The following is a 17,297-nucleotide window of genomic DNA, read 5'->3' on the forward strand; positions in this document are numbered from 1 at the left end:
TTTATTTTTTAAAAAAGGATCAAAAAGTCAATTCCTCCCAATGTGCATGGATTTGTAACCAGCCTGTAATAGTGCTATTTAAATAAAATATATGTAACACATGAAACAATAAGCATGTTTGATAGCAGAAAAATGGGGAGAATGCAGGATCTATGAACTCATTAATAACTGCATTTCACTTTTGCAGGTGTTGCCTTAGAAATGACTTGAAGCTTCAAAAAAAAAAAGGTTTGTTGGTTTCGTATTTGTATTTCCTCCTCAAAGCAATGACTCCCCACTAGCTACTTAACTCAGGCAGAAGCAGCCAGAGTCAAAAATGTCATCTGTTTTCTTTAAAGGTTTTTGGTTTTGTTTTTAAAGTATCATAACACGTTTTGAATGGTGGGTCTGTCAGAGCCTGATTATCTGTCCTAGTAATATTTCTATATGACCCCAGCCAAGTCACTTTACCCTTCAAGACTCGTGCTCTTTAAAAAAAAAACTATAGATATTTTGAAGCAAGTAAAATGTCAATGAAAGCACAGCAAGCTCTTTTCCTTTAAGGTTTCAAAGAAAACCAAATCATTTGTCACAATCTGATCTGAGAACAGACTTCTTATTGGGGGGATGATTAAGCCAGTAATAAGCTACCCCTCATCACAAGATTTTGCTGTATTATCCTCTGATTCCTATTCCTATAGCAATTTAGACGTAACAATTCTTAAAAAAACAAACAAAAAAATATCTTTAACTAGAATCTTCTCACCATTGAAGGGAAGTGGCATAAGTGTTACTGTCTTTTGCTTGGGTTGGAACACAACCTTCGTTTGAGTTAGATGAATGGTAGAGAATAAAAAGAAAAGGGAGAAGTCAGGCAGAATGAGGTGGCCACCAGAGCAGATAGAACAAATTATTACAATTCCTGGGCACCATGATATCCTTCCTTGCAGAGGAAGCAGTTTATTAAATATATTAAGGAGAATCCTGCTTTGACATAACATATCCTTTGGTGTCACCCTCGGAGACAGTGAAGCATGGGTCTGCCTGCTATGGAGTGGCAATGTTCATGTTCTGTAGGCCCTGGTTATGTACCCATCCTGTGGAAAGATTGTTGACATCAGGTAAAGAAAATCTCACTGTTAATTGCCACCCCCACTGGTTCCCATAACACTTTGTTCTCCCACTATTTAGAACGTCTCACTGTTGTATTCTAGTAACTGGGTAAGGTGTCTGCGTCCCCTAAAGACATTGTGAAGTTCTTGAGGGTTGGGATTATGTCCTATTAATTTTTTATTTCTAAGGACTGCCATGTTGCCTAGCACTTAGAAGTACTCAATATACGTTTGTAAACTAGTGAAAGTATTGTTGCTAACCTCTGCAAAAGTGACTGAGAGGAACAATTCCAGATGGCTGGAATCTCTACAAAGAATGGCAAACTCCTAGGAGTTCCCTGGCAGTCCAGTGGAACTAAGATCTTGCAAGCCATACAGTGTGGCCTAAATACATACACACATACGTACGTACATACATAAAATAAAATTTAAAAATGGCAAACTCCTTACTACCTCTGCTCCTCCAATAGGTGTAGAGCATTGATTCTCAAGTGTGGGCCCTCAGACAAGTACCATCTAACAGGTCACCTGGGGACCTGTTAGAAATGCAAACCTCTGGGCCGCTCTCACCTTCTGAGAGGGACCACATTCTGCCTATGGAACGTGTCTCTCTGCTTTCACTTCACTATGGCTCCCTCTTGAATTCTTTCCTGGGCAAAGCCAAGGACCCTCACTTGGCAGCCTGTTCTAGGAACTTGCCCCAAGACCTGGGACATGACCATTCTCTTGTGCCTCATTTTCCTGCAACCTCCTTACAAAGTATATTAACAAATCTACTTTTTACCTATCCCCAAAATGCAAATCTCTGGACATACCTCAGACCTACAGAACCAGAAAACTTGGGGCAGAGGCCCAGAAATCTGTATTTTAACAAGATTTCCAGGTGATTCTGATGTGCAGTGACATTTGAGAACCAAAAGGAGAAAGTTCAATGGAACCTGTGTCCTTTTTCTGGTTTAGCTTAGCAGCTATATGACTAGCCATGGAAGAATCCATAAATCCCTCAAAACTCAGTCTTTATGGGGTATAACAAGGGAGTTGGAATGATGCCTGAGGACTCTTCTAGCCTAAAATTCTGGGAAAAGGCAGAATGATAGTAAAAAAATGTTCCAATGACTAGATTCATTCATTCAATGAGCAAATATTTATGTACCAGGCAGTGTTCTGAGCATGGAATCAGTTACAGTTGCAACATCAGACCACAAACTTTTACCTGTCTTCTGTCCACAAGATTCTCATACTTCATCTGTCATGCAATGTGAACTGGAAAACCAAGAAAATGATTCAAAGAGTTCTGATCACCCCCTCCCCCAAATTACTTTGACTTTAATTCTTGAAAGCTTTTGTGTTTGCTTAAGGGCCTTCCATACCAGTGTGTTAGAAGACAAGCATGTGATGATACATGTAATTATCAAAATAGACTATCTCTGGGTCCACGTTACTCACGGCACAAAGTTGCTTGCTCTTTTAGGAAACTGAATCCGTCTAATTCTGTCTCCTCATTGATTCTCTCTTCTAGCAATGAGTCACCACCTGTACTGTTTGAGTAAGTTCCTGTGTTGACCATTCCTCTTTGCTTTTGATCTGCCTCCCTCCCTCACTGAACTCTCATATTCCCCACCACACAAACTCAGAGCACTTAGTGGGTTACTGTAAGGTGTTTTAGACTATTTTCGATTAGTATTTAGTAAGTTTAAATACTCTTTTAAAAAGGATCTTTAAGAAAAAACACCACACTTGGATACCTTTGATTCTCTGACTGGTTCACATTTCACTGCATTTGGAAGGACAGGAGATGGCGCCAGAAGGCAGCAGAATGCCTTGGTTTTAGTAGGATTTTAGCCAACCCCAGAGTAGGCAAAGGGCTAGAGAGGGGGGATATGGGAATTGAAACAAAGGCCCCAGAGTTTGAGTGGCAGCTAAGGTGGGGGGAGGAAGGGCAGGAAGGGGTTTTTTTGTTTGGTTGGTTTTGGGTTTTTTTTAACATGTAAGGGTCCTCTTGACACTACTCCAGCCTAGTGACAATAGAAATAATGCACAGTAGAGCCAAAAATAAAAATAAAGGCAACTCCAATAAAAATGTATTTTTGCTAAACAATAAATAAATAAAGGCAAGTCCCTGGAGTTTGCCTCCCTTCCCACCCTCTCCTAGACACCAGGGCCTTTGTCCATTTGGGAAACACAAGGGCCTGGAGGGGCTGCTCACTCGCAAGTGGGAAGGTGCTGATTTGGGGCTAAGACATCTTTGTGAAACATTATTCAGTTGTGTAGGCCAAATCCCAAAGTCCACGAGCAGTGAAACACTTCCCAGAAGGAATCATACACAAAACATTTTTGAATTGAAACTTTAAAAATGAAAAAAATCATAGACAACCAGGAGGTGGCGCCTGGTAAGACACATGACCTACCTCGGGAGGCTGCATCGCAGCCCCAGACACCCCGGGGGAACTCTATCCTGGCAGAGGTCATTCTGTCCTGGCCTCTTCTTTCCTACCTTGCAAAAGATGTCTCTGCTTTCTTTCTTTTTTCTGTTCCTCTCTGTTAACTGTCCTGATTCCCAGGAAGTCTAATTTACACTCTAAGCCTTTTCTTCTTAGATGGGATAAGTAGGGCTTTGGGGGAACCTCGAAACATAAAACTTATCTGTAAGGGAAAAATAATATGGAGGGTGATGAAAGAATTAAAAAGGAAATAACATCTGCAAAATGGCTTTGCTTTGCAGATCAATCACAGTGGACAGAAAAGCATGGCAGGCTCCTGCCTCTGCAGGGGCTGATGATCTAGCGTATGCATATTCGGTTCACTTGGCTTTTTTTTTTCTTTCTTTCTTTCTTTTTTTTGGTTCACTTGGCTTTTATCCTGCACCCTTATTTAGCTTCTGCTCCCTTTGTTTTGGCTATTTTTTGCTACTTGGCAGAAGGAAGGAGGGCAAAGGGAGCTCAAACGGGTGCATCCTCCTGGCTGTGACTCCAATGAAGGGTATGGAGGAGAAAGAGGTTTCAAAGTCTGGCCTGAAGTTATCTTTGGGTTTCACATTCTGTAATGAGGGATTTAGGATGTACATTCCAATCGGGATTTCCAGTCCCGTGGGGGAGCAAGCACCAGCCCACATTCCTGAGACTCGGCAGCCTCTACGCTCGACTTGCCCAGCTCTCTGGTGGCAGTTTTCGCTCAGTCCCAAAAGTCCTGCCTCAGCTCTTTGTTGGGCAGGAGGGAAGACCTGGGCCCCTCTTCCACTCCAACAGGATCACATGGTCTCTCTGCTTCCTCCCCTCTCTTTCCCTGGAGTCCGCCTTTTTTTTGATGGTGGTAGTGATTGTTTCTAAGGTCTCACCATCTCTCCTCCTGCCCTGGCCACCGTGCCAGGGGTCAGTGTCCCCTTCAGTGACAAAAGCCGCCCTAGATCTGGGCTCCCTGGGGAGGGAGGTGGCTGGGTCTGGCCGTTGGAGCCGCTGTCTCTCCATGGTGCTGCTGCAGCCCCTCCCCCCGCTGGGCACACAAATGGGCTTTATCCAGCAAACAAAACCACCCCCCCACCCAGGCCACACAGGCACGTGGACCCAGCCTCACCGTGGGAAGGGGGTGGTGACAGGCGCAGGAGAAAGAGATCGCTCCAAACAAGTTCTCTTCGCCTCACTTCTCTTCCTTGTTCTCCACAACCCAGGTTTTAGTCCTTGACTTCCCACCCTCCACCCGCACCCTGAATCTCCCAACTCCTCTAGCCACCTTTCCTAACTCTGCACTCTTCCTCTTCCAGCGCCGCTCACATTCTACAGGGCGTTGGGAACAGGTCCTCCCACCATCTGCCCCACACCATCCAGGGAGTTGCTCCTCCGAGGAGAAGCCAGATGGGGAATGAGAACCCCTGAGGGAGCTGGATGGGACCCCAAAGGATCGGACCCCTAAGGATCAGACCCCAAAACCCTCCATTCCTGCCCCCACCCACTCCAGAGGACACCCTTCTCCACAGTGTCTGTGTGAATAGCAGAGGAAGGAAGAGCTCACCCCAGCTGGGCTCCCGAGCGAGGGCCAGGGCTCCTGTGAAACCCTCCGCCGCTCCGCTCTGAGCAGGGCCATCCTGCATGCTTAATCGGCTATTTAAGGAGCTGTTCGCCAGCAACCCAGACAGCCCCCCCCTCCCCACGTACACCCTTCCAGAGCCACCTTAAAAGCGGGAGGCAACTGTGAAGTAGCTAGCCAGTAAGTGGAGTGAAGACTGCAAAGGGAGATAAAAAAGAGAGGGCAGAAAGAGAGGCATCGAGAGATTTATCCTGGGGACCCAGAGACTCACGGTACCCCACTGAAAACCAAATCCCCTGGAAGCCCGCAGAGACACAAAGACAGCAAGAGAAAAAGATAAATACACTCAACTCCAGGAAACTCCTCTCCTCCCTCTCTCTCTCTCCCCCTCCCCTTTCTCTCTCCCCCCTCTCTCCCTGCCCTAGTCCTCTAGTCCCCAAACTCCCAGTACCTTGTGCACCTTCCGGGAGTACCATGCTGTTCTTCACCCTCCTGCTAGAGGTGATTTGGACCCTGGCTGCCCACGGGGGTAGGTACATCTGGATGTCTGTGTGTCTGTCTGTGCTGATGTACACATGTTGCCATGCATGCTTAATGGAGGAGGAGGAGTGTAAGGGGAACCCTGGGGGCTAGAATAATAGGCTCAGGGATGGAGGGGGAAAGAGAGGACTGGGGAGGAGATCACTTTCCTTCTTTTCTCTTTGCCTTTCCAGCCTGGCTGTTCATGGGGATGGGGGCAAACTAGCCTGGGGCTGGATGTGTACACACACTGCCGGAATCACTCTGCAGGCTACACAGTCTCTCCGGAGCTCTTTCCCCCACTGCCCTAGTCCCAGGCAACCCTCCTGGCCTTTTTTATTTACAAATTCATCCAGTTAAGGAGCCAAAGAGGCCTGGAGTGCAAGGATAGAGGACCGATGGGGGTGGAGGGGATATTCTTACACCTCCTGCTAAATCGGACCCTGATCCCTAACTACGGACCTCGTGGCCAAAGTCCCCTCTCCGTTCTATGGGGCGACTAATTTCCTGGTTTTTCCTGAAAGCAGTAGCAATACTGGTCAACACTGTGGGGCCCTTTACAATTTACAAAGGACTTTCAGGAGCTCCCAGGAGAGGAGGAGGGTCTCTTGGGGGAACTGGCAGAGGCGCTCCAGGAATGTCCCCAGGACCCCTACCCCTCATTTTTGTGGCCCCTGTGCCCAGCACATAGCAGGTGTGTAATTAAGATTTGTTCGAAGAACAGGGTGAGAGGGGTGTCTGGAGGGCAGAAGGGGAATGGAAAGAAGATGATGGGGGGGGGGGGGGCACCTAGCCAAGGAGCGTTGCAAATTGCACCTAAGGAGAAAGGAAAAAATGGGGGAAAAGGAGGGAGAAATGTAAAACTAGTGTGTTGAGGATTTGGGGGGAGGGGAAGGGCAAGGCTGTCAGCCTGCCCAGAACCAGGGAATTGGAGTTGTTGAAGTGTCCCACTGAGCTGGTGAGTGAAAGGCTGCCTCCAGCCCTCCCTCGGGCTGCTTTACAGAATTGTCTGAACCAAGGGATGGGCCAGCAGAAGAGCCCAACGATGAGATCAAGTGTATCTTAGAAGTCTGAGGGGTTTATTTAAGGGAATAAGAGAGAGGAAGGAATTTAGAATTTTTCTCCAAAGTTTCCAGCAATTTGAATAATGCAGAGACAACCTCCAGGAAGGCCTCCCTTTCCCCTTGAAGCAGTTTGGCCCTGGGTGAGGGCTGGACCAGCAGACCCCCCGACCTTTTAGCTGGAGACAGGACTGCACAGCCTGGCATGTGACCTAGCGGGCAGCTCTCTTTCTCGCACACAATGCTTCACTTTCATCCTGTCCCTGCCAGCCTGGCTGCCTGTACCCACCCACCACCCTCAACGCAGAGCGGACCCTGCCCGACTCCCACCTTCCCTAGCCATCTGGGAATCTAGGGAGCAGAGGTTCCTGGTGATGGGAAAAGTTTCCTTTAGAGTTACGGGGACCAGAAGGAGGAACTTAAATGCTAATTTACAGCTCAGTGCCTTGGTTTGTGCAATGCTTCAAAGCAAAAGAATAACTGCCCTCTCCCCTCAGCAGCACTGCCCCCCTACTCTGAACTTCTTGCTCCTCCCCTTGTTCCAGTCCTTTTCCTCCAAACCCTACACCCTCACCTCAGCCAAATCTTCTAAGTGTTAGATTGGCTTGGCACAGGCTGGAGAAAAGTGAGGGTTGGGCATTTTGGACACTTGGGTCCAGGTTAATTTTAGTCTCCTGGCTTTATCTCTTCATTTCTCCTCCCCCTTTACTCAGCGAGCACAAACACAGCCTGGCTGGTGATTTTAAATAGGCCCCCCGACCTTTCCACCGAGGTGTCCAGTTTCAGGGCTTCCTAGGGGAAGTGCTGGAGCGGAGGGAGGAGAAGGGGGGCAGGGCTGTGCAGGAGGGCTCTGCCCCAGGCTGCGCTGGCTATAACTCAAATTACTCTGCCTTGCAGGTCAACACTGGACATATGAGGGTGAGAGCAGAACCCAAGGCCTACAGACACCCCTTCCGCACTGGGACCTCTTCACCTGACGGGAAGACTTAGCCACGTGGGTGGGGAGGTTTGCTTTAGCTTCTCACCCTAGTCACCCTTCCCTGACTCCCCATGCCTCAGCTTTTGCATATATGATTCCTAGACCCCATTCTAACCATCAAATCCCACACACCCTGATTCAGCAGAAAAGCCAGTTGTGTCCTCAGTCAATCTGTGTGGGAGTGAGGGAGCTGGAGTGGAAAAGGAACTGGGTGGCGAAAGGCACTATGAGCTTAGCTGCCAATTCTCCTCCTGGCTCTCTTTCTATCCTGATTGATCCCACCCCCACCTGAATCTGGAATTGGGACAGAGCTTCAGGTCAGGGGTGAGGAAGAGGCCAGCAGGACAGTTTGTGACCATAGCAGAGGTGGAACCTAATTCCTTTGATCTTCTGATTAATAACTTAACCAAATTCCAGAGTCAATGCAAGGTCCAGTGTGAAAGCAAGACATGAGTGATGGAAAGTCAGCAGATCCAAAGCTTAAGGCCACTTTATAGGGGGGTCCCAAGGAGACCCTACCTCTCTAGGATCATTTCATTTCCCAGTTTTCCTGCTCTTACTCAAATCTCACCTCTCTGGGTATGCAGGCTTTCGATCCATCCCCTCTTCCTCTCATTGAGCTTTCTTGTCCTCCAACAAGAGGACAATTGAGTAAAAGCAACTGCTCCCCATCCACCAGGAGAGCTGGGGAATCATCACTGCCTCTGGGTAGGTGAAGGGAAGGAACTGCAGCAGCAAGTCCAGCAGGGACACCTTCCTCACCCAGCCCCACACAACTAGGGGCTTCATCTGGGGTGGAGGGAAGTGCGTTTCTGCCTCCACACGGGTGTATACCTTGGTGGAGGGTTGCTGAAGGGTGGCTGGGGCTGGAGGGCAGGACAAACGTCTGTGGTAACCCCCACCAGGTCCACATGGTCAAGACCATTGGCCAGCCTCTTACCCTGAGTGTGGAAGCAATGCCCAGTCCCCCATCAATATTCAGACAGACAGTGTGACTTTTGACCCTGAGTTGCTACCTCTGCGGCCCCATGGATATGAACAACCTGGCACTGAGCCTTTGGACCTGCACAATAATGGCCACACAGGTAAAAAAAACCCAAAACCCCAAGCAGATATAAGCTCCAGTTCCAATCTTAGGAGTCAGAGTTGAAGAAGCATTCTGCTAACTTGTAAATTCTCAGAAGGTTTCATCTATAAATTTGGAGACATGAGAATGGGGATGAGGCTCCTACAGCCAAAGGTGGGAACTGAATGTGTATGATCAAGCTCTATGGGTGGGTTAGCATCATAGCATTGACTTGATCTTCACTAGAAAAGCAATGGCTGGGATTTCCAGCCAGTGGTCCAGGGGTTAAAACTCCACGCTCCCACTGCAGGAGGCCCATGTTTGATCCCTGGTAGAGGAGCTAAGATCCTGCATGCCACAGAATGAGACAAAAGAAAACAAAAGAAAAGAGAAGAAAAGGAAAGGAAAGGAAAAAAAGAAGAAAAGCAGTGGCCTTTGAGAACTGGGTGCTATGCAGGGAGACAGAAAAGGCTGGCCAAGTCTCCCAAGAAGTGGTGGCAACCCAGGGGACGGAATGTATCCACATTCCTCCATCAACCCTAACTCACTCTCTTTCCCTCACAGTACAGCTCTCTCTGCCCCCTACCCTGTATCTGGAGGGCCTTCCCCGAAAATACGTAGCTGCCCAGCTCCACCTGCACTGGGGTCAGAAAGGATCCCTGAGAGGTTCAGAGCACCAGATCAACAGCGAAGCCACAGCTGCAGAGGTACCAGGGAGTGAAGCCTGGACTTGGACACAGTTGTAGGCATCGTCGGTGCCGGGGGGTGGGGAAGGGAAGGATCTGGAAACTGGGAAAAGTCATTTTTGGGGGAAAAGGGCAAGCTTTGTGAGACAGATTTAAGGCATGCTTGATGTGGTGGTGGTGGTAGTGGCTAGGACAAAAGCCTTTGGGAGGGGGTAGTGGAGAAACATTAAATGATTCAATTCCCTCTCCTCTCTCTCAGCTCCACATTGTACATTATGATTCAGATTCTTACCAAAGCTTGAGTGAGGCGGCTCAGAGGCCTCAGGGCCTGGCTGTCTTGGGCATCCTCATTGAGGTCAGTGGCCCCCAATCCCTCCTAGGTCTCTCTCCACTCTCTCTGTATCCCTCAGTCCTATTTTGCCCATGTCTGTTGCTGGTCACCTTCCCAAGACAAGTCAGCAACCCATTCCAACCATGTATCCTATACACGAATGTCTTACTCCAAACACGGCCTCCTCCTGAACTCTCTCCCCCTTTCCTCCCCTTGCAGGTGGGTGAGACCAAGAATCCAGCTTATGAACACATTCTGAGTCACTTGCATGAAATCAGGCATAAAGGTGAGCCCTAAAAATCTATCTTAAGACAAAGCAACATTAGATTTTAGGGACATTTCTCAAAAAGGCCTGAGAGGCCTGGAATAAGGCAGTGACTTAGGGACCGGGGGTTCGCTTCTAGGAGCCCTGTCTCGGTAAGCGAGGGTGCAGTGAGAGGGAGATGAGTCCTAGCCTGTTCTTGCCCAGATGAGAAGACCTCAGTGCCTCCCTTCAACATGAGAGAGCTGTTCCCCCCACTGCTGGCGCAGTTCTTCCGTTACAATGGCTCGCTCACCACACCGCCCTGCTTCCAGAGTGTGCTCTGGACCGTCTTCCATCGAAGGGCCCAGATCTCAATGGGACAGGTGAGCGGTGGTGAGGTGCGGCAGCAGAGACAAAGTTGTAACCTCAAACCCTTTCCCACTCCTCAAAACGAGCGCCACTTGTCCCTCAATCGCACTCTCCTACTCCTCAGCTGGAAAAGCTTCAGGAGACCCTGTTCTCCACGGAAGAGGAGCCCTCTAAGCTCCTGGTACAGAACTATCGAGCCCCCCAGCCTCTCAATCAGCGAATGGTCTTTGCTTCTTTCATCCAAGGTAACTGTACAGGGCTCGGGAAAGGAGACAGGACACCGGAGGACTCCATGGCAGGAACTAGGGAGTCCCTGGGAAGGAGAAGGAGGCTAACAGGGGAAGGGATTTCCAGGAGGCGCTTGGACTGGAAACCCCCCCGCCCCCCCCAACCCCGAGCACTGGCTCAGTGTGCTGCTTCCAGCTGGGGTGGGGATCTGGTCTCACTGACCCAAGTTTTCTTCCCTTACAGTGGGATCCTTGTACACCACAGGTAAGCCGGGCCTCGCCGGGGATCCAGGGGTGGGGCGGGGGCAGCGTGCTCCTCCTCAGCAAGTTAGGGGAAGGCTCCATATCTGTGTTAGTCCTAGGCTGACACCTGCCCTCTGTACCTCTCCCAGGCGAAATGCTGAGTCTGGGAGTGGGAATCCTGGTTGGCTGTCTCTGCCTGCTGCTGGCTGTTTATTTCATCGCCAGAAAGATTCGGTGAGATCCTGTTCTCCATTCCTCCAGTCCTTTCTTTCGTACTGAAAAGCATTCTCCTATTTCATTCTAATCTGTTTCACTCAGGACCCTAGTCGTTTTCATGAACCATTCTCCCTTCCAGGAAGAAGAGACTAGGAAACCGGAAAAGCGTGGTCTTCACCTCTGCACGAGCCACCGAGGCATAGACTCCTTCCTGGTCACCATAGATGCCTTCCCCTCGCCGATCAGGGAGCTTCTAAAGTAGGGTGCAGGGACTGGCCAGAAGATACTGCAGAAGTAGGCCAACACCCTTCCTTCCTCCAGACAGCCCCTACACAGAGATATGGACAGGCTCTCATTCAAGGAAGAACAGAACCTTCAGCCTCTCAAGACATGTAGGAAATCAGGACAGCCCTTTGTTGACAATGCAGAGGGCAAACTGTGTTTAGTTGTAGGAGAAGTTGGGGATGTGCCCCAAACTCCCCCACCCCCTCATCTTTACATCTGTGTCCCTAGGTATAGTGCAAGATCTCCCCTTAGGAGAAAGGGTTGCTGCTGTTATGGTTTTTTCCTCAATATATTTGGAAATTAAAGTTGCTGACCCCACCTCTGGCATTACTTTGGGGGCTCTTGAGAATGGGAGAGTTCCTTAATGCCTCGGAGGGCAGAGGTAGGCAAAGGGTAGGGAAAAGCAAGCATGGGTCAATACCTCCTTTCACCCCAATCCTGGAGAAGGGGAGATCCACTTCTGGAAAATGCTTAACCCAGAGTTTCCGACATGTTAGACCACCAGCCCAGAATCCTGCCCTTGCATCGAAGCTATGCTTGGAGGGAACCAGAGGTTGCCAGGTTAGGAAGGAGGTTGGAACAGAGACATGAGAGGGCAGAAACCTCAATTAACATGTTATCCCCTCCTTTTAAAGCCAAGTTCCCCCACAATTATAAAGTCCTTTTTTATTAGTCAAAATCACAATCACCTTGATTAAAAGGATGGGATACACCATCCTCAGCAGAAAATGATACAGTTGATAGAAAACCTCCCCACCCCCCCACACACCCCAATTAAAAACTAGAAAAAAATCTGCCCTCCTTCCCTGTGATGTCACGGTAGGCTGACTCCTCCAGGGGCACTGCAGCTCTGGAGTGGGCCAGCTCCCCGCAGCACCCTCCACTTCACCTTGGGGAGAGGAGGGATGCTGGTGGTCACGGAGGTTAAAACATTAGTTCCAGTAATACCAGTTCCTAAACATGCACTTCCTTCCTTTCCCCCAAAGCCTGGGACAAAGGGGAAAGCTGGATAGATATAAGCCCAGTCATAAGGAGCAATCTGAGGAGGGAAAATACAGTCCAAGGAGGTCAGGAGAAGAATTCCAACATACCTCCTCCCTCCCCCCAATTAAAAAAAAAAAAAAAAGGCAATTTGGAGTCTTTATCAAACCACCAAAAATGGTTCCCCTCAGACCTGAGAAAAAGACCAAGCTGTCCAGTCTGGGGAGGGGATACTGGGAAACTCAGAGCTCGTCTACCCTTGAACCTCCATTGACTTCATCTCCTCGGCAATGGCTAAACTAGGTCCCTTTTCTTGGCAACCTGCACTGTCCAGAACTGGAGATGGAGAAATACAGGGCGAGGAGATCAGGAGGGCACCCCAGGCCCAGGGGTCCCCCCCAAGGTTCCCTCAGTCCTCGGGTGGGATGCGCAGGGCAGAATACACCATCACCCGACTGTCCTCCTGCCGTCGGCCTGCAGAGGGGAATGGGGGTGAGTCTTGGGCAGGATGAGAGCAGAGCACTGACACATGGGGAGTCCTGGACAAGGGGTGGGGGTCCCCAGATGGTGGGGATAAGTGCAGATTCAAACCCACCAGTCACTGACTGGCTGAACCCAGACTGCTCCTGGTAAATCCTAGAGACTAAAGGTCACGAGTGGACAAAGCAAAACCCTGAAGGTGGTGGAACAGACCGACGAGGAGACAGAGAATGGTGGGCAATGGACCCGGGCTAGGGCTGGGCTCAGTCATGGGCAGTGGGCAGGCAGGTGGGATCTGTCAGGCGATCAGTCCAGGTAGTCAGTCCTTACACGAGAGACTGCGCTGGATACTTCGGAAGGACCCTCCAGCTGTGATGAAGGCCCAGAGCCCCATGGAAACAGTGACTGCATAGATGGGCAGCAGGCTGGCCTCGTACCAGGGGTTCAGAAATGTCTGGGGATGGGGGGAAGAGTAGAAAAGAGGTTAGATTCATCCTCTAATCCCCATATTCTCTTTGTGCCTTTGACCCAAACCTCCCCCAGATATCTCACTCAAATCCCCCAGTCCTTCAGAGCACCAGTATCTTGTGGTTAAGGGCACTTGAGACTTTCAGCTCCCTCAGAGGTTTCTGCCACTCCTGCTCACCTCAGGCCATCTGCATTAGTTTGACTAATCCGTTCAAACTCCTCCCCAGAGCATCCCCACAGCAGGTTATACAGTTGATGCTGAGGTGAGAGACGTCTACAGACTCACCTTTCTGCCTCTTCCCAAGATAAGTTTTTAAATGTTAAGAAGTGAGGATATATTTCCCCTCCATCCCACTCACCATTAAGTCCTTTTCTCTCTAACTCAGGCCCCTGTCCCCAACTCACCAGTCCCGATGTCAGTAGGTGACTCCCAACCACCAGGCCCAAAGCCCAGTACCGTCTCCTCTCACAGGCATCAAAGAACACAACTCCCCAAAAGGTATGGAGCAGGATAATGGCTGCTGTCAGAAAGGCTGCAGGGAGGGAGATGGGGATGAGATACATCCCTCATCTTCTCCCAGCCTCCTGAGATATTGAGCCAAAGAAGTCTCCCAGGGAGGGCCCATAAATCAGATCAGGGTCAGGGATAGATAGGGCATGAAGGCAAGAAAGAAAGTGGAACTTACCTGAAGTCAAGAAGTAATAGGGTGAGTCTCCATGGATCCCAACCACACCTGGCCCAAGTGCATCGGCCAAAATATTGATAACAGAGAAGACACCACTGATGATACCGAAGGAAAGACCAGAAACTGGGGGGAGGGAGGGTGTCATCAATGTCAGAAATCACTATAGCCTGATTACCAGTGATTCCCCCCCATTCCCAGTCACAATTCCCCACACCTACTCTCCCTCCAGACCACCTCTCCTTGGAAGTCAGGTATGAAGAAAGACAAGAAGCCATGGACATGTGGATGTACAGAGACTTCCCTGGGAGAGAGACGTGTCCAACTCCCTCCTCTAGTCCCTCTCCCTTGGCTCACCATAGGCCATCTGGCGGATGGAGATGGGTGATCTTCCGTCCTCACTCAGCGATGCTAACCCCTCATCTGCCTTCCTGGGGTGGAGTGGGTGGGATAGGGGAAACATGAGGGAGGGCAGGAATCTCCTTTCCCTCTACTGTCTTCCCTTAGTGCCTCTTTGTCCAAACCACCATCCAGGGCTGCCCCACTTATAGTTCAATCCTCTGCCCTCTTCCCTCCAGACCATCCCATCTTCTTACTTAAGCAGCTTGTAGTAGGCAAAGCGGAACACCTCCTGTAGAAGGACAGAGACTGCAGCACCAAAAATCAGGAGGCCATACTGGAGCCGGGCATCTGACCGATCGGTCACATGTACCAAGATGAACCAGACCACAGAGGCCAAGAGAAGGGAGACCAGCCAGAAAAATGCCCTGAGGAAAGACAAGGGCAATCAGACAAGCAAGGGTAGGGGGCATCCAGAGAAATCAAAGAGGGGAACCAACCAAGGCTTCAGCATAAAAAGTGGAAGTTAGACTTCCGGATGTCCAGGGAGACAGGGAGGAGATAGGATAGGTGTCTCCACCAAGGGAGTTTGTAGGGATCTGAACGCAGGAGAAGGGTTAGAAATCTGATTAAAGAGTCTTTAGAGCGTTGAGAGTCAGAGAGTAGGAGGACAGGAGGGCGAGGTATCCATTCCTGGATACTCCCTCAGGGCCGGCCGAGGTCAGCACAGCCCCCTTCCAAGCCTTGGCCTTGGGCCTCCTCTGACGTCGCCGGGAGGAGTATAGGAGGAATCTGTGCGATCCCTGGAAGGCGGAAACCAACTGCAGGAAAGGGCAAATCACCCAGATCCCTGATTCGACCCTCTCCAATCTTCACCTCCGACTTGTCTCCCCCTCTCGGGCTCCCAGGCTCGCCCCGGTTCCTCCAGTCCCTTTCGGATCTCTCTCTTCGGCGTTCTCCCGCGTCTCCCCAACGCCCTAACTCACCCGGCGACCAAGATGATGACGCGAAGCGGGTCTCCAGCCACAGTGATCAAGAAAAGCGCAAAGGCAGGGCCGAAAGCAACAAAAGTGCATCCGAAAAACACTGCGGCCCCCATGGCTGGGCAGCTGGGGGCGGGGTGGAGGCCCGTCCAAGAGAGGTGAAGGGGAGAAGCACCCCAGCTAGGGAGTCCGCGTGGGGTGGCTACGCGACCCCGTGAGGGGCGCGGTGCAATGTCACCCCCGGACCCCCGGGAAGGCGGGGACACCGAAACCCCAGATACAGGTCCTCGCGACTTCCTCTACGGAAGCCGAGGAGGGGACAAACCCCTCTGCTGCCCCATGGCCTCCTCCCATCTAATCCCCACCCCTGGAGGCCAATGGAGAACCCGCGGGGGCGGAGCTGCGGAGGCGGGGGCGTGGCTGCACGACCTGCTGGGAGTTGTAGTCCTGCCCTCCTAGTCCTGGACCTCGGCTCTGGGAGTGGCTCCAGCCGGTTAAACCGGTGGGCGGGGCCCTGGCCCAGGTTCCTGGGTTCACTTCTGCCTTGGTCGCTGTTTCCTATCGTTATTTTATGGGGCAGGGTGGTAGCAATCCTACCTCTTCTTTAAGAGCTGCAGATGGGGGAAGGTCCTGTAGGAACCTAAAGGACAAATACAAAGAAAGCACAGGATAGAGGGTGCAGGGAGATAGGGACGGGTATTGTTCCTACTTGAATGAGAGGAAATGAGCTAGAGCTGCTGCCTGAGAGATGAAGGTTACACTTAAAAGTAGGAGCTCTTTGAACAGGCTAGTATAGGAAGCATGCAATACAGTGTGTCGCTAATGAAGCCTCCATCTGTAATGACAAGAGAATCAGAGAGAAGTAAAAGGAGCCTGGAGAGCAATGTTAGGAAGGTTAGAGGGGATTTTGAGTTAAAATTGGGAGTTAAAGTTGTTGTAAAAAGCAATTAGAGCTATGGCGTTGAAGGAAAATCCCCCCTCCCGTTACTCGGTTCCTTTTATGTCATACTTCCTCTATTTATTTTCTGAAAATGAACCTCGGTGGTGTCTTTTTCTCAGGCTGGGGGAAGGGAAGGCGCAGGGGATGCATATTAGAGCGAAAGAAAGTTAAAGTATGAGAAGAGGGTATTGTAACTTCATTTGGATGGGGGTGGGGTTAGTCCTTAGGGAGGATGTTTAGGCAAAAGACTACTACCAGGATGGGAGAGTGAGGGAAACTGGAATATTGTTTTTGAGAAAGAAATCAAAGTACCCCAAACAACTATAGAAATTGTTCAAAGAGAACCAGGCTTCCTTTCCTTCTCGGAAATGATTTATGGCGGTGCACAGGTGTACATCCACGTAAGAGTTTTATGGGTTTTTTTCTGGGAAATTCTGGAAAGGAGCTGAAGGAATAGATTATATAGATTTACATGGGAAGTCACCATGCAAATCCTCCCCCAATAAGGTTGAGAGGGTGGGAGCCTCCTGGCCAGTGCTCAAGACTATATTGTCTTGCTTCTGAGCATAGCAAGCCAGAAGAGATAGGGATAAGACAACTTTCTCATGTCTCCTTTGAGCTGATACCACAGCATCTTCTGACTTAAGAACAGGCACCAAACCTATCTTGTTCATTGGTGGTTCCACAGAGACTTGCATAGTGCCTGAATCAAAGTAAATGTTGAATAGATGTTTGTAACTCCTTTAAAACAACAACAACAACAAAAACACCTGCATTCTTTTCTTATTCCCTTATCTGTAAAGCCTGAATTGCCTATCAGACTAGGCCTAGCGGACTGTGCTTAGCACATACGTTACTAGATGTTTCTAAACTGAATGGAATGAAAATGGGAAATATGAAAGCAGAGAGAAGGGTAAGATGAACTCCACCCCTGTAGGCTAGAATGAAAGGCATACAGCAAGTGACTGAAAGTGGGAGAAGGGGTGTGGCATATACAGCTTCCACCTTTTTCCAATCCTGTGTGCAGAAAGCTGAGAAAGAGGTGAGGTGAGGTATTTAGCAGAGAGGAAGTAACTAGTCTTGACT

The 17,297-nt window shown here is 49.8% G+C and overlaps 2 protein-coding genes across 5 annotated transcripts; one reads left to right on the forward strand and one right to left on the reverse strand.

Moving 5' to 3' along the window:
- The first annotated feature begins 4,617 nt into the window (after nucleotides 1-4,617).
- On the forward strand, nucleotides 4,618-11,655 carry CA14 (carbonic anhydrase 14). The gene is made up of 11 exons (XM_057721957.1): nucleotides 4,618-5,640; nucleotides 7,589-7,609; nucleotides 8,576-8,755; nucleotides 9,301-9,443; nucleotides 9,682-9,777; nucleotides 9,973-10,039; nucleotides 10,223-10,380; nucleotides 10,491-10,611; nucleotides 10,838-10,858; nucleotides 10,986-11,070; nucleotides 11,192-11,655. The coding sequence occupies exons 1-11, from the start codon at nucleotides 5,586-5,588 to the stop codon at nucleotides 11,253-11,255; spliced, it is 1,011 nt and encodes a 336-aa protein (XP_057577940.1). The 5' UTR covers nucleotides 4,618-5,585; the 3' UTR covers nucleotides 11,256-11,655.
- APH1A (aph-1 homolog A, gamma-secretase subunit) lies at nucleotides 11,209-15,629 on the reverse strand. 4 transcript variants are annotated; one of them, XM_057721968.1, is made up of 7 exons: nucleotides 15,275-15,629; nucleotides 14,546-14,716; nucleotides 14,307-14,380; nucleotides 13,953-14,075; nucleotides 13,672-13,799; nucleotides 13,129-13,252; nucleotides 11,209-11,380 (listed from the first exon to the last, which is right to left on the reverse strand). In XM_057721968.1, exons 1-7 carry the CDS (start codon nucleotides 15,385-15,387, stop codon nucleotides 11,295-11,297), a joined length of 819 nt encoding a protein of 272 aa, XP_057577951.1. In that variant the 5' UTR covers nucleotides 15,388-15,629; the 3' UTR covers nucleotides 11,209-11,294. The 4 variants fall into 4 exon arrangements, with proteins under 4 accessions (XP_057577951.1, XP_057577977.1, XP_057577958.1 ...); XM_057721975.1 differs by lacking the exon at nucleotides 11,209-11,380 and adding an exon at nucleotides 11,984-12,792; XM_057721994.1 differs by lacking the exon at nucleotides 13,672-13,799 and having other exon boundaries at nucleotides 11,227-11,380.
- Between the last annotated feature and the right edge of the window lie 1,668 nt (nucleotides 15,630-17,297).

Source organism: Hippopotamus amphibius, chromosome 1, assembly GCF_030028045.1.
Source record: "Hippopotamus amphibius kiboko isolate mHipAmp2 chromosome 1, mHipAmp2.hap2, whole genome shotgun sequence".
NCBI classification, from domain to species: domain Eukaryota; kingdom Metazoa; phylum Chordata; class Mammalia; order Artiodactyla; family Hippopotamidae; genus Hippopotamus; species Hippopotamus amphibius.